At 46.8% G+C, this 16,952-nt stretch overlaps 1 protein-coding gene across 1 annotated transcript in view; it reads left to right on the forward strand.

The window, feature by feature from the left end:
* Positions 1–16,952, forward strand: part of LOC140430128 (solute carrier family 28 member 3-like) — a 516,849-nt gene that overhangs the window by 336,459 nt on the left and 163,438 nt on the right. Inside the window, exon 11 of the mRNA XM_072517641.1 lies at positions 13,296–13,421. Within this exon, the coding sequence (XP_072373742.1) occupies positions 13,296–13,421 (126 nt within the window). The remainder of the gene's footprint in view (positions 1–13,295; positions 13,422–16,952) is intronic.

Here is a 16,952-nt window from a genome sequence, read left to right on the forward strand (position 1 = left end):
GTAGGTGTACTGGGGGTTAGCATGGAACAGATGGACCCTCTCGACCAACAGGTCCGACTTGTGTGCCCGCACGTGTTTTCGGAGCAGGATGGGTCCGGGAGCTGCCAGCCAGGCCGTGAGCGAGGTCCCAGAGGAGGACTTCCTAGGGAAGACAAGGAGACGTTCGTGAGGTGTCTGATTGGTGGTCGTACAGAGCAGTGACCGGATGGAGTGGAGGGCATCCGGGAGGACTTCTTGCCAGCGGGAGACTGGGAGGTTCCTGGACTGTAGGGCCAGTAGGACGGTCTTCCAGACCGTTCTGTTCTCCCTCTCTACCTGTCCGTTACCCCGGGGGTTGTAACTGGTCGTACAGAGCAGTGACCGGATGGAGTGGAGGGCATCCGGGAGGACTTCTTGCCAGCGGGAGACTGGGAGGTTCCTGGACCGTAGGGCCAGTAGGACGGTCTTCCAGACCGTTCCGTTCTCCCTCTCTACCTGTCCGTTACCCCGGGGGTTGTAACTGGTCGTCCTGCTCGAGGCGATGCCCTTGCTGAGCAGGAATTGACGCAGTTCATCGCTCATAAAGGAGGACCCCCTATCACTGTGTATGTAAGCGGGGAACCCGAACAGTGCAAAGATGCTATGGAGGGCCTTGATGACGGTGGTGGCGGTCATGTCGGGGCAGGGGATGGCGAATGGGAACCGGGAGTACTCGTCAATCACGTTCAGGAAGTACGTGTTTCGGTCGGTGGAGGGGAGGGGGGCTTTGAAGTCCATGCTGAGGCGTTCAAAGGGACAGGAAGCCTTTATCAGGTGCGCTCTCTCTGGCCGGTAGAAGTGCGGTTTGCACTCCGCGCAGATTTGGCAGTCCCTGGTGGCAGTCCTAACCTCCTCAATGGAGTAGGGCAGGTTGCGGGTCTTGGCGAAATGGAAAAAGCGAGTGACCCCCGGGTGGCAGAGGTCCTCATGGAGGGCTCGGAGGCGGTCCACTTGTGCGGTGGCACATGTGCCGCGGGACAGGGTGTCAGGAGGCTTGTTTTGCTTCCTGGGACGATACAAGATCTCGTAGTTGTAGGTGGAGAGTTCGATCCTCCACCGCAAGATCTTGTCGTTTTTTATCTTGCCCCGCTGTGCATTATCGAACATGAAAGCAACCGACCGTTGGTCAGTGAGGAGAGTGAATCTCCTGCCGGCCAGGTAATGCCGCCAATGTCGCACAGCTTCTACTATGGCCTGGTGACACCAAAGGGAACCCTTAAGAACTGATAGAGCCGCACGTCTGCCTCGAAGGCAGTGTATTTGCGGTCACTAGTGCGGATGGGGAGCTGGTGGTAGGTGGACCTGAGATCCACCGTGGAGAAGACCTTATAATGCGCAATCCTGTTTACCAGGTCGGATATGCGGGGGAGAGGGTACGCGTCCCGCTGCGTAAATCTGTGGATGGTCTGACTGTAGTCGATGACCATCCTATGCTTCTCCCCGGTCTTTATCACCACTACTTGAGCTCTCCAGGGGCTGTTACTGGCTTCAATGACCCCTTCCCTCAGTAGCCTTTGGACCTCTGACCTAATAAAAATCCGGTCCTGGGCACTGTAGCGTCTGCTCCTGGTGGCGACGGGTTTGCAATCCGGGGTGAGGTTCGCAAACAGGGAAGGCGGGTCGACCTTAAGGGTTGCGAGGCCACAGACAGTAAGCGGGGGGTATAGGGCCGCCGAATTGGAAGGTCAGACTTTGAAGGTTACACTGGAAGTCTAAACCCAGGAGTGTAGCTGCGCAGAGGTGGGGAAGGACGTAGAGACGGAAATTTTTGAACTCCCTTCCCTGGACTGTGACGTTTGCTACACAAAATCCGGCGGCCAGTGAGATTTTTGATTAACAGGGTGGATGAGGAGGGAACAGCGCCTTACCGTGTCGGGGTGTATGAAGCTCTCCATGCTCCCAGAGTCGATTAGGCAGGACGTCTCGTGCCCGTTGATGAAAACGATCATCGTAGCGGTTGAGAGTGTTCGAGGTCGAGACTGAACCAGAGTCACTGAGGCCAATCGCAGTAGTTGAGAGTTTTGTTCGGGCAGTGTGTGGTTGGCCGAGCTGGGGTCCTGGGGGTTCATCCAAGATGGCGTCTCCCATTGGTCGTACATGGCTGGGGGTGCACAAAATGGCGCCGCCCATCCCTCCAACGTGGCGTCCGCGGAATAAGATGGCAGCACCCGGGGTCAGCACGTGGCCCCGGGATATGGAGGTGGCGGCGACCGCTGGCCACACTGGGCCCATGGAGAAGTTTGTGGTCGCGGTCCCCATTCGCCGCTGGAGACTGTGGCCACCGCTCGGGCCTGACATACCGCCACGAAATGGCCCTTTTTGCCGCATGCCTTGCAGATGGATGCGCGGGCCGGGCAGCGCTGGCGGGGGTGCTTGGCCTGCTCGCAAAAGTAGCAGCGGGGCTACTCGGGGTTGCCAGGCCGCCTTGCAGCGCAGGCCTGTGGGGGAACGTGGGAAGTCTCGGGGTCGGCCGCAGCGGGGTTCCACGCTGCCTAGGGGGCTGCGTTCCTGGAGGTCATGTCCGGGGAGCCTGCAAGGGCCCGTGCCTCCCTGAGACCCAGGGTGTCCTTTTCGAACAGGCGCTGGCGTATTTGTGACGAAAGCATGCCTGCCACGAAAGTGTCCCGGACTAAGAGTTCCGTGTGTTCGCTCGCCGAAACTTGCGGGCAGCCGTAGCTTCTTGCCAGCACCAGGAGCGCGCGGTAGAATTCCTCCAGCGATTCCCCAGGGGTTTGTCGCCTTGTTGCAAGCAGGTGCCGGGCATTGACCTGGTTTACCGGGCAAATAGAGTGTCCTTTTAGCAGCTCAATTGCTGCATCGAAGACTTCCGCTTCCTCGATGAGGGTGTAAATCTCCGAGCTCACCCTGGAGTGCTGGACGTGCAGTTTCATCGGCCGTCTCGAGATAACCTTTAAAGCACACCAGCCAGTGCTTAAAGATTGCCGCTTAGTTCGCCGCGTGGGGGCTGAGTTGCAGACACTCCAGCTTGATTCGGAGCTCCATCCTTTCTTCTTAAAAAACTAGCTTATTAAATTGATGCACGATCAATGACCACTAAAGTGAGGTTGTAGTCAAACTGAAGGCTTTAATAAGCTAGATGTTTCCCCCAGCAGCTCAGGTACAGAATGAGGGCTGCTGGGGCGGCACGGGTTCTTATACCCCGCCTATTAGGGCGGAGCTATTATACACTCTAGCCAATAGAAAGCATACAGTTTCCGCCAATGGTGCTTTAGCCTATCAGGTACCGTAATACCTATAATACCACAACTAGCCTGCAAAATGGCTCGTCGGAATTCTCTTAATGTTGTATTGAAAATAAAGTTACCAGTGTGGGCCCCACAAGCTGACAAATAAAGTTCAATTGAGCTTTGCCAAATAGCACAGACTTGATCTCTGTTATTTGGGAACTAAGAAGGGACAACGTATATCCAGGGTTCCGAATAGACACAGAGATCCATCAACTGGCGCTGCAGGACGAAAGGAGGGGGAAGTGGACCGAAGACCGACCGACCGAAGACCATGCCGTTGACGAGAGTACAAGATAACAAATCGTTAACGACGAGGCCCGAAGGCAGAATCGCTGACCGGAAGACCGAACTTTGGCTTCGATCCGAAGATCGGCGGGACTGTGGTAAGAAATCATCTTAACCTCATTAAAGTCTCAAGCCACAATAGCTCACGTAACTTCCTCCTACCAAGAAAAGAACCTTTCAAGAAAAGACTGTGCAATTGGGTGAGGGTGCAAATCTATTATCAGACGTCTTATATCGGTGTAATTTGGTATATGGTACGGCGCAACAGGTATACAAATTACGACCTACGACTCAGAGTCCTCGATTTGCGGCCCGGGTCAGAAACCTATTCGGAAGAGTAATGGGGGATGAGGAGTTGTTCAATACTTCTCCAAAGCGCAACTGGAGTATTTATCCTACATGTGAGCGTGCTAAATCAGATGTCCCCACTGCTTCCACGGGCGGAGTAGAGCTCCCCACAGCCTTTATGGGCGACCGAGCTCCACCAGATGTGTCCACTGATGATATGCTCGGAGATCTTAAATCTTGTGTTAATCGGCAGTTTGATTTGTCCGACGCAAATATGGAAATTGAATTAAAATACACCATTCCCAAGGGCCAATGGTCCCTTGAAAATATGAAAGTGTTTGCGGTAAAACAACGCGAATGAAGGATAGGGAGTGTGTTAGACGGCCTCTTGTGTAATGGGACAGCTCCGTAGGCGATAGGAGACAATCGCCAACACAAACCAAGATCGCAAACTTAAAATTGCCAAAGATCAAGTCCAAGCAGTCTGTGAGCGATTGCAGAAATCAAAACCTAAGCTTGAACAATTAGAAACCCTATTGAGCGAACACGAAAAAACTAAAACTTCATTAACTGACTCGGACTCCAGAGTTCAACAATTACTATCACAAATTGATGGGCTACAACAAGAAAATTCCCAGTTACTTAAAGAGAAGTTTGCTCTGGAGACTGAAATGGACGACATGAAGGGTCATAACAAATTGCTGAGAGAAAATTTGGCGGCTCTGAAACCAGCAAATCCGTTTTTAAACCCTCAGCTATTTCTCAATTCTCCAACCCAGACAATTCCGCCACAGGCTAAATCAGGATTAATTCTGACCCCGACTATACCGACATCAGCTCCGGCATTTTAGCCAGTCGCTGCTGCCATGGCAACCATGAATCCTCTGACACAGACTCCACAGGTGTGGTCCGGCCAACAATTCCCCATGTCTGTGCCGGGTTCAATGGTCCCTGTCCCCACGAACGCTCAACCTCAGCTGGTCCCCACACCCGCCTGCAATGCGAGTGTGGTTGGCCAAAATACAGAGCTAACTCCAACCCAAAGGCCTTCTGGGGCAACTTCAGCAGGCTCCGAGATTGTTATCACTACACGAGATGCTGAACTAAGGAATCTAGTTAGCTCGGGTGATGACAGTGATGCAAAAAACGAACCTAGTGGCAGGACTGGAACATTACGACTCGCACCATTACGCATCAAACGGGTTAAGGTTGAAGCGACTGAAACAACCAAAAACGATGTAACAACCACTAGATCTCAATACACCTGACATTGGGTTCATGATCCGGCAGACCCCGATAAAATTGATCAATGGTCCAAAGAACTCCCGCACCCTAAAAAGAAGGGCTTAGCCACCAGGGATCAGCTACAGCGCTTACATAATATTTACAGTCTCCATCCGTTAGATGGAGGCAGACACAAAAATTAGAGCTGCCCGACTAGCAATACCAGGGGCTGGATTCTCCGTAGCCCCGCGCCGAAATCGCGTTCGGCGTGGGGACGGAGAATCCAATTTCACGCTGAAATTGGGGCCGCCGCCGGTCCAGCGATTTTCCGGGACCCGAGAATCAGAGTGATCACGGAGTACGCCACGCGGCTGGGCGGCCCATTGACAGAGGCCAGCCCAGCGATCCTCCGCTCTCGGCCGGCCGGGTTCCCGACGGCTTGGAACTAACCACCTATTGCCAGTCGGGATGCTGGCGTGATGGCTGCGGACTCAGTCTGCGGCAGCCCTGGCGGAGGGGCGGGGGTATCGTACACCGGGGGAGGGGGGTTATAGGCGGCTGGGGGTTAGGTCTGTGCGGTCAGGTGCTCGGGCGAGCGGCCGATCGGTGGGGTCTAAGTTTTATATCTGCCTCCGCGGTCCAAGTCCGCCATGAGCTCGGCGAGGCCATCGCCGTGCACATGCGCGGACTCAAAACCGGAAGTGCGGGGGCCCGTATCTGCAGCTAAAGCTGCGTGAATTACTATGGGTCCCTGCAGGGCTATGAATTAGCTGTACTTTTTCTCAGGAATCTCCAGAGTAAAATTCCAGCGTTTCTGCGCCGGCATGGGGGACATAGCCCCATTTTGGAGAATCCAGTCCCAGGTTAGTTCCACGCTGTCGGGAACTCGCCGGTTGGAAGCGGAGGATCGTTGGGCTGGCCTCAATGGGCCCCGAGCCGCGCAGCGTACTCTGCAATCACGCCAATTCTTGGGTCCCGGAGCATCGCCGGGCCGGCGGCAGGCCCGATTTCGGCGTGAAATTGGATTCTCCTTCCCAGCGCTGAACGCAATTTTGGCGCGGGGTTGCGGAGAATCCAGCCTATGGTTCCCATCAGCTTATGCAAGAAGTGAGGTGATAAACTGAAATGTATCCTGCATAGTGGTAACAATCTCTCGGCGAATTTGTGATATCGTCGAGAATTTAAAAATACAGCTTATCTCGGTTAAAGTTAACGGGAGATTTCGCAATACAACTGGATGAACGTACAAACATTACAGATTGTGCAACCTTGTTAGCTTACATTAGGTATGTTTGGCACAATTAATTTATTGAGGAATTATTGTACTGCTTGACATTAGCAACCTGCACGAATGGCGCACAGATCTTTAAAGCATTGAATACCTATGGGGTTGTAGTGCGACTCGACTGGGCTAATTGCAAAGGAATCCCAAGCAATGGGGCATCACGGTAACATAGTGATTAGCACAGTTGCTTCACAGCTCCAGGGTCCCAGGTTCGATTCCCGGCTTGGGTCACTGTCTGTGCGGAGTCTGCACGTTCTCCCCGTGTTTGCGTGGGTTTCCTCCGGGTGCTCCGGTTTCCTCCCACAGTCCAAAGATGTGCAGGTTAGGTTGATTGGCTATGCTAAATTGCCCTTAGTGTCCAAAAACGGTTAGGTGGGGTTATAGGGATAGGGTGGAGGTGTGGGGATAGTGTGGAGGTATGGGCTTAGGTAGGGCGCTCTTTCCAAGAGCAGGTGCAGACTCGATGGGCCGAATGGCCTCCTTCTGCACTGTAAATTCTATGATTCTATGAATAGAAAAACAGTGGAGTTGTTGGAAGGATTAAGGAGGCAGATGGTCAGGACATTATTTGGAATCATAGTTTTATTCACCTCAAGGTATTTGCATCGAAAGGAATTCCATCCAATCTTGAAGTGTCAAAAGGTGTTGTGAGAGCACTGAACATCATTGAACACAGTGCACTCAATAGCAGGCTTATCAAAGCTCTGTATACTGAAATATATGCAGAACATACACATTAATTGTTTCACACAGTGGTACGTTGGCTGTCAAGGGGTTGGATGCTTGGCATGTTATACCTTTTAATTACCGTTGTATGAAGAGTCAGAAGTCCTGTTCCTTTTCACCAAACACCATTTATTTCACTTCCACAGCCTCTGCTCAAAACTCCAACAACACACCACCTTACACAAAGGCCACCTGAAGCCCCTTTACATATCAGTGTCAATCATTGGATACGGAACAGAAATGAGACAACTAATTGCAATGTCTCTTAATGCATTACTTAACTCTTAACCCATTACTTAACAGTCTCCCCTTCCTTGGAGAAAAAAATAATTAGGTGAAAACAAAATTTAAAGAAACTCAAAAACACACACACGCAATTTCCCCCCTTCTTTTTTTTTCTCAAATTTTTTTTGGGAAGAAAAAAAAATCACAGAAACAGGCGCCCTTCATTAACAATATCCAAAAGTTACATTTCTGTCAATATCTGAGATATATAAAAGGCCATATCCATCGCCTCTACAACGCTTAACGCCTCAGCAGCCAAAGTGCTTTCGACCATTTTCCTTATTTTCTTTGTTTCCCACACAAGAGGACAACATTTACCATCGTTCCCCAAAGGAAAATGATAAAACCTCCTGTGCTTGATTTGCATCGGACGCATCACTATAAACTATAAATTTCAAGTGCCTAAAGTCACATAAAACCTGGAACCTCAAAACACACTCCTGCATTTTTTAAAAATAGTTTGGCCAAACGCTTTATTTGCTCTTATTATGTCATCCACTTTGGGATGACATTTTTGTACTCAACTCGAAGACATCAAAACTCATGTCCGGTCTAGTCTGAATTGTCTACCTAACCAATTCAGTTGCCCAATTGAACTTTGCACTTGCTCTTTTTCCATCTTTGAAACCTTGCATCTTTTTGTGAAAACCCGGCAACGACTAATTGCTATTGGGTTGATGCTTTCCAAATAAGATTGCTGACGTAAAGTTGCCCCGAACTTAGTCTGTCCGATTTCCAGTCCAATATATTTACATGCACTGGAAGCCTTACTTCCGACCCTGAATTCTTTCCTCAAACCAGAGATTACAAAAGCTTCAAAATCACTAGTCCCACCCCACAAATATTATTTGACATGCATCATAAAGATGCCAGAAAGGTTCCCTTTATAGTGCCAGTAAAATATTACCGGATCTACTTTCAACTGGTAACAGCCTAACTTTAACAAAATTGACCTTACCGAAAAATACCAGACTCTAGATGCAACAATTAAACCACATACACATTTGTTCAACTTCCAGAATACCCCTTCTGTGTTAGCTGCTTCTTTAGGAGGACGGAGAAAAATGTCTCTCTGGAGCTGATGCCCCTGCAAGAAGGCAGCTTTCATATCTATAGATTTGCATTCCCATGCCTTTGTGGCTAAAAGAAGATCTTTAAAATTAACCTTTCCTGCTCTGGGTGAATCTACCCTTAAATCCTGATCTTCTAAGCTTTCTTCAAATCCCATTGCCACAAGCCTGGCCTTTACCTTATAAGTTCCATCCGGGAGAACCTTTTCCATGCAAATCCATCTGTGGGATAGAGTTTTCCAGTACTTCCATGTATACCCCAAATTCACTCCAACTATGCAGTTCTTGCTGTTTAGCATCTTTGATAACTTTTCATATAATTTATTGGAAGCCATCAAAATCTCACGTGCATGTGGGCTTCTACTCCTATTAGTATTCGTAGTCTTACTCATGTTCCGAGACCTTGATAAACTACCTCCCCTCTCCCGCCTGGTAACTTGTTCTATACTGCTACTGCTTGATCTTTCCTGTCTTCTGTGGGATGTCCTTTGAAAATTCTCGACCTTTTCCTGCGGACCTGTTCACTAACCGATGTACTATCTGAACTGGCACTGCGTTTCTGTGACCTCCATTTTTGAACTTTGTATTCCCAATCCATTGTCTTAACCCCCTCCCCGAATGCTGCACATTCAACCAATGTTTATACTTTCCAATGGCCTTCCCTGCTCTAATAACAGTTGCATCCTTCCATTGACTAGGCCCTTCAGGCAAGTATGTCTCCTTTGTACCAACTTTTGGTAGTTGTCCTTTCGGAAAAATGGCCTTATCCCAGATCTTAAGGTCCACAGCCACAATGTCGTTAAAATCCCTGGCCAAAGGTAGGGTTACTATCGGTCGTGCTGGTGTCCTTCTGTACTTCCTACAAACTTCACAGCAATCACTAACCTGTTCTATCAGTTTAATATAGTCTTCATCCCTTACCCCTGCATCCTTTAATAAATTTTTCAGCCTCCGAGGAGACGGATGTACAAATTGCCTATGCGGTTTTAATACAACAAGCTTTTTATCAGCGAAAGTCCCATTTTCAACTGCCATTAACACATCCTTAATCACTCCACTTGAAATATTATTTGTCAGTAATGGAATACAATAGTGTCCCGACTGTGTAAATTGTAAGTCCACCGTCTTTCCAAAAACTGTTGCCTTATCCTGCTCCATATCCAGTTTCATGTGTGCTGTCTTCATCGACGGTCTGCTCAGAAGCAAAGGTATCTTACTTGATACAACATCCGTGCTAATGAAATGATTCACTCCGGCAATATTGCAAGGGATCACCACTCTTTTCAGCGACTTCAGAGTATTATCATCCCCAAACCTGAAACTTGTGGAACTTTCAAATTCCTTAACCTTGTTACGACTTTCAGCATTCAAGGAGTCCAGGTAACATTTTAACCAGTCAATTCAACACACAGTAGATGTGCAGCCACTGTCCAATACAGCACAATTTAAAGATTCTGCAACCAACACCCTCATTACCGGCATAAAACTGCTTGTTATTAGGACAATGTCTTCTCTCTGAACACTATCTTTTTCCTCTTCTGACTCTTCCGTGTCATGCGTCGCTTCAAACACCCTATCATAACCTTTTGGACAGTTGAAGACATAATGGTATTGAGAGTTACATCGAAAACACCGATTTATCATGTCCCATGCATTTCTGGGGTTCATCTTCCTATTGTAAATTCTAACTGGGTTTCAGTCTTCATAATTTCCTTGTCTCGATCTCCTTCTATAGTCTTGGGCCCTGTTCGTAGCCGTACAATTTTGCCATCCTGTTAGTAGTGTATCTTCCATATTCTGCTTTATTGCAGGCTGACCTATTTGAGTCATCAGAGCCATCGGAATCGAATGTTTCCCCAGAAACTTCTTTAAAGCTTTGTCATCTGATCGAATAAGGTATCCTCATCCGTAAACTGAACTCCTGTCAAAACCAGGAACCTATCCATGTTGCTCACTCTAGCACAGTCAAGTAATTTAAAGGCCAACACAGACTGTGGAAATTCCAGGTTGTGTCTCTGCAGCCTTTTATATAGTCTGCCAAATTCCATTATATAGTCTTCCATGGAGAATGCCTCTATTTTCCGGAACTTATCAAATTCCGACCATGGTTCATACGCACTTAACAAGTCATCTTTCTTGTAAATCTTATCCATATATTGTAATAGAGTCCCCAGACCTTCTTAAGACCATAAGACATAGGAGTGGAAGTAAGGCCATTCGGCCCATCGAGTCCACTCCACCATTCAATCATGGCTGATTTCAACTCCATTTACCCGCTCTCTCTCCATAGCCCTTAATTCCTTGAAAGCAGTTTTACTGGTCCTGTATGATGTCTATTCAATTATTTAATTAATGTTATCACTGATCTTACTGCCAATGTACTATTCTTATTGAAACAAATAGTCACCGAATCCCTAACGATAATAATAATCGCTTATTGTCACAAGTAGGCTCCAATGAAGTTACTGTGAAAAGCCCCTAGTCGCCACATTTCGGCACCTGTTCGGGGAGGCTGGAATGAGAATTGAACCCACGCTGCTGGTCTTGTTCTGCATTACAAGCCAGCTGTTTAGCCCACTGTGCTAAACCAGCCCCTTAACCAGACTCTTCTGAGTCTAACTCTTCCAATTCCAGCTCAGAAAGCACTTTGTTTCGGATTTTACTGTCATAATGTAGAAAAAGAGCCAATGGCATACCTTGTTTTCTCTTTCCCAAGGCAGTTACCTTAGTCCACATAACTATTGCACTTCTCCATTGGTCGTACGATTCCCTTTCAGAAAATAAGGGAGGATAGTCATATCCAGCCATCTTCATCCTGGGTTCAGCCATGTATTTTTTTTTTCTTCTCACTCACTCCTTGGTTTGATCAGGAAAAGTTGTATCTTTCAAACCTTCACATTTGCACAGCAACCATCCTCTGCTACCATTGTTATACATTTTAGTGACCGTTGTATGAAGAGTCAGAAGTCCTGTTCCTTTTCACCAAACACCATTTATTTCACTTTCACAGCCTCTGCTCAAAACTCCAACAACACACCACCTTACACAAAGGCCACCTGAAGCCCCTTTACATATCAGTGTCAATCATTGGATACTTAACAGAAATGAGACAACTAATTGCAGTGTCTCTTAATGCATTACTTAACTCTTAACCCATTACTTAACATGGCAGAGTGTTCGAACAGAGGGATGAAATACATGCTTTCCTCCTTGAGAAATGGTCCCCTCTGGCTAATTTGTTCAGTGACGAAACCTCCATCTTACGTTGAAGACATCTTTTTGATTCTATCCGAACTGAGCCTAAAATTGCAAGGAAAGGGTGATGATTTTTTTCAGCAAGAGTAATAAATAGATACTTTCCAAAATTAATTGAAACTGTGGCAAGTGTGACTAAAAATCCCCCACTACTGCATGTTCCCCACAATGTTGTGGCATGTTAAAGAAAACAGTGTTAGTAAGAAAACTGTTAATGAGCTGACACGCCTTATTTAGTTCGGGTCACTACTTTTCAGAGGAGAAATTTGACATTTTAAGACTAGGTGGATGAAATAATCTTTTTGAGTTCGAAAGCCAGAGACAGCTGACTCCTACTGAGGAGACTGAGCGGCTGCACCGTGACAACATGTTAAAAACACCACAAGTCTTTACGGTTGTCATCATTCTGGATTAGCATCTCCCAGGAGAATCCAGTGTTGAGTAAAACTAGCATTTTGTTGCTATCGCCCTTCACAATGACAAAAGTGAAGGTAAAGCAAAGGAACCAACTGAACTCTGCACCTGATATGCACATTGCCCTCTCACCCTGATTGGAGTGAGATTATGGAGACCAAGCAGGCTTACCTATTCCATTAAGTAAATTAATGTTGCTGCCATATAGGATTGATGTGTCTTGACTGGAGGCATTTTGGTATGAGGCATGGGGTTTGCTTGGATATTTATACTCACAAAGGCTTGGGCATCTAAAATGCACTGAATTGTCAGAAAAATAGAAGCAGCGTGTAAGACAAGGCTTGATCTTCTGGTGAAAAAGTCTTGGCTTAATACACCAAAGAATATGGTAATTGCCTGAAGTAAAATCCAATATTTGCTACCAGCAGCTGTGGGGTTGCTTGCGACTTTCTGGCTGGTGGGTAGGCCAAGTAAAATTTCCACCTCAGTTCTCATTCTCCGTGTCTTCTTCTAGTGATCTTCTTGCAGCATCTGTGAAGATACAATGAATTGCTGAGAATTGCAGATAAATAAGGTTACTGCACATTTTTCCTTTTACGCTCCGTCAGAGGCTTCTCCATGATAACTCCAGATAGATGAAGGAATAGAGTTTTCATTATGGCACCTCAGACATACTTTTCTCTAGGCTTCTATAATATGAATTAGGCTTGGTACATAACTGATATAGCACCTACTTTGCTTCTCTTTTCAAATCCTTTTACTTTTTCCTGTGTTGCAGGAATATTTTGGGGTTACAGAGCATCTGCTTATCAGTCCACCTTCTCTCAAAAATGCTTGAGCTGCAGTTTTCAAACTTTTTGCCTTCCGTGTCCAGAATGATGTCCCTCTATTAGAAACTCCAATTCAATTTCAGAAAAGTTTTCAGCTCTCCTTTTCACCCTGTTCACTGGTGCAGTTTCTCTTTTCTATTTCCTTATGTTGTGAGATATCTGACTTGGGCAACAACAGAGTTATAGGCTGTTGGGAGGTTGCCAGCCTCACCTTAAAAACCTAATCCTTATAAAATGGCAGAAATTACATATATGTTTCTATAAAGAAGTAATCCCTGTTCCTTCCGAAAGAAAAGTGCACTTTTCACAAATTTGTGTTTTGATGTCAAATTCTAAAATGCCTACCCTTGTTATATGTTCTGCATAGGTCGAATCGCCCCTTCTAATTCGTCCTTATATAGCGGATCTCACGAGGTCTGAATTACATTCTATAATGACTAGTGGATTTGCTACGATTGCAGGATCCGTCCTGGGAGCATATATTTCATTTGGGGTGAGTGATTGACATAAGCTATTACAATATGACAAAAGCAGAAGCTTTTTGTCCTGTTATGATTGTGCATATTTGTAATATTGATAATAATTAGGAATAATACAACTTTTTCCCAAGTTTAATATAACTGATAGACTCCAAGGACTGAGTATAGAAGAGGGTCAAAGTTGGGCATCAGCCTACTGCCTCGCCTCAGTTTCTTGAGTTGAGCATATTACCTAAATAACACAAGCTCCTGCAGGAGGCCCATCACTGAGCAGCCTTCTTGCTACTCAGGAGGAAGGTGTGGCAGTGGAAAAGCAGGAACATGAAGCTAAATGAGTAAGTTTACAGATGGAACATAGAAGCGCAGTACAGGCCCTTCGACCCTCGATGTTGTGCCGACCTGTGAAACCAATCTAAAGCCCATCTACACTATTTCATTATCATCCATATGCTTATCCAATGACCATTTAAATGCCCTTAATGTTGGCGAGTCCACTACTGTTGCAGGCAGGGCATTCCACGCCCTTACTACTCTCTGAGTAAAGAACCTACCTCTGACATCCGTCCTATATCTATCTCCCCTCAATTTAAAGCTATGTCCCCTCATGATAGCCATCACCATGCAAGGAAAAAGGCTCTCACTGTCCACCCTATCTAATCCTCAGATCAACTTGTATGCCTCTATTAAGTCACCTCTTAACCTTCTCTCCAACGAAAACAGCCTCAAGTCCCTCAGCCTTTCCTCATAAGATCTTCCCTCCATACCAGGCAACATCCTGGTAAATCTCCTCTGCACCCTTTCCAATGCTTCCACATCCTTCCTATAATGCGGCGACCAGAACTGCACGCAATACTCCAAATGTGGCCGCATCAGAGTTTTGTACAGCTGCAACATGACCTCATGGCTCCGAAACTCAATCCCTCTACCAATAAAAGCTAACACACCGTATGCCTTCTTAACAACCCTATCAACCTGGGTGGAAGCTTTCAGGGATCTATGTACATGGACACCGAGATGTCTCTGCTCATCCACACTACCAAGAATCTTACCATTAGCCAAGTACTCTGTATTCCTGTTACTCCTTCCAAAATGAATCATCTCACACTTTTCTGCATTAAACTCCATTTGCCACTTCTCAGCCCAGCTCTGCAGCTTATCTATGTCCCTCTGTAACTTGTAACATCCTTCCGCACTGTCCACAACTCTACCGACTTTAGTGTCATCCGCAAATTTACTCACCCATCCTTCACGCCCTCCTCCAGGTCATTTATAAAAATGACAAACAGCAGTGGCCCCAAAACAGATCCTTGTGGTACACCACTAGTAACTGAACTCCAGGCTGAACAGTTCCCATCAACCACCACCCTCTGTCTTCTTACAGCTAGCCAATTTCTGATCCAAACCGCTAAATCACCCTCAATCCCATGCCTCCGTATTTTCTGCAATAGCCTACCGTGGGGAACCTGATCAAACGCTTCAGTGAAATCCATATACACCACATCAACTGCTTTACCCTCGTCCACCTGTTTGGTCACCTTCTCAATAAGGTTTGTGAGGCACGACCTACCCTTCACAAAACCGTGTTGAAGATCCCTAATCAAATTATTCCTTTCTAGATGATTATAAATCCTATCTCTTATAATACTTTCCAAGACTTTGCCCACAACAGAAGTAAGGCTCACTGGTCTATGGTTACCGGGGTTGTCTCTACTCCCCTTCTTGAACAAGGGGACAACATTTGCTATCCTCCTGTCTTCTGGCACTATTCCTGTAGACAATGACGACATAAAGGGGACTTATCTATTTTCACATTTCCAGAATTGCTAACACCTCCTCCTTATGAACCTCAATCCCGTCTAGCCTAGTAGCCTGTATCTCAGTATTCTCCTCAACAACATTGTCTGTTTCCCGTGGGAATACTGACGAAAAATATTCATTTAGCGCCCCTCCTATCTCCTCGGACTCCACACAAAACTTCCCACTACTGTCCTTGACTGGCCCTACTCTTATCCTAGTCATTCGTTTATTCCTGACATTCCTATAGAAAGCTTTGGGGTTTTCCTTGATCCTACCTGCCAAGGACTTCTCCTGTCCCCTCTTGGCTCTTCTTAGCTCTCACTTTAGGTCCTTCCTGGCTAACTTGTAACTCTCAAGTGCCCTAACTGAATCTTCACATCTCATCTTTACATAAGCCTCCTTCTTCCTCTTGACAAGTGATTCACTCTACTTTAGTAAACCACGGATCCCTCACTCGACCACTTCCTCCCTCCCTGACAGGTACATAGTTATCAAGGACACGCAGTAGCTGTTCCTTGAACAAGCTCCACATTTCAATTGTGCCCATCCCCTGCAGTTTCCTTCTCCATCCTGTGCATCCTACGTCTTGCATAATCGCATCATAATTGCCTTTCCCCCAGCTATAACTCTTGCCCTGCGGTATATACCTATCCCTTTCCATTGCTAAAGTAAACATAACTGAATTGTGGTCACTATCACCAAAGTGCTCACCTACCTCCAAATCTAACACCTGGCCTGGTTCATTACCCAGTACCAAATCCAATGTGGCCTCGCCTCCTGTTGGCTTATCTACATACTGTGTCAGGAAACCCTCCTGCACACATTGGACAAAAACAGACCCATCTAAAGTACTCGAACTATAGCGTTTCCAGTCAATATTTGGAAAGTTAAAGTCCCCCATAATAACTACCCTATTCCTTTCTTTCCTATCCAGAATCATCTTTGCAATCGTTTCCTCTACATCTCTGGAACTTTTCGGAGGCCTATAGAAAACTCCCAACAGGGTGACCTCTCCTTTCCTGTTTCTAACCTCAGCCCATACTACCTCAGTAGACGAGTCCTCATCAAACGTCCTTTCTGCCACCGTAATATTGTCCTTGACTAACTATGCCACACCTCCCCCCTTTTACCACCTTCCCTGAGCTTACTGAAACATCTAAACTCCGGAACCTGCAACAACCATTCCTATCCCTGCGCTATCCATGTCTCCGAAATGGCCACAACATCGAAGTCCCAGGTACCAACCCATGCTGCAAGTTCACCCACCTTATTCCGGATGCTCCTGGCGTTGAAGTAGACACACTTCAAAGCTCCTTCCTGGCTGCTGGTACACTCCTGTGACCTTGAAACCTTACTCATGACCTCACTACTCTCAACCTCCTGTACACTGGAGCTACAATTCAGGTTCCCATCCCCCTGCTGAATTAGATTAAACCCTCTCGAAGAGCATTAGCAAATTTTACCCCACGATATTGGTACCCCTCTGGTTCAGGTGTAGACCATCCCGTTTGTAGAGGTCCCACCTACCCCAGAATGAGCCCCAATTATCCAGGTATCTGAATCCCTCCCTCCTGCACCATCCCTGTAGCCACGTGTTCAACTGTTCTCTCTCCCTATTCCTCGTGTCGCTAGCACGTGGCATGGGTAACAACCCAGAGATAATAACTCTGTTTGTTCTAGCTCTATTATTCCACCCTAGCTTCCCGAATACCTGCCTTACACCCCCATCCCTTTTCCTACCTATGTCG

The sequence above is a fragment of the Scyliorhinus torazame genome, chromosome 9 (genome assembly GCF_047496885.1).
Source record: "Scyliorhinus torazame isolate Kashiwa2021f chromosome 9, sScyTor2.1, whole genome shotgun sequence".
Classification (NCBI taxonomy): Eukaryota; Metazoa; Chordata; class Chondrichthyes; order Carcharhiniformes; family Scyliorhinidae; genus Scyliorhinus; species Scyliorhinus torazame.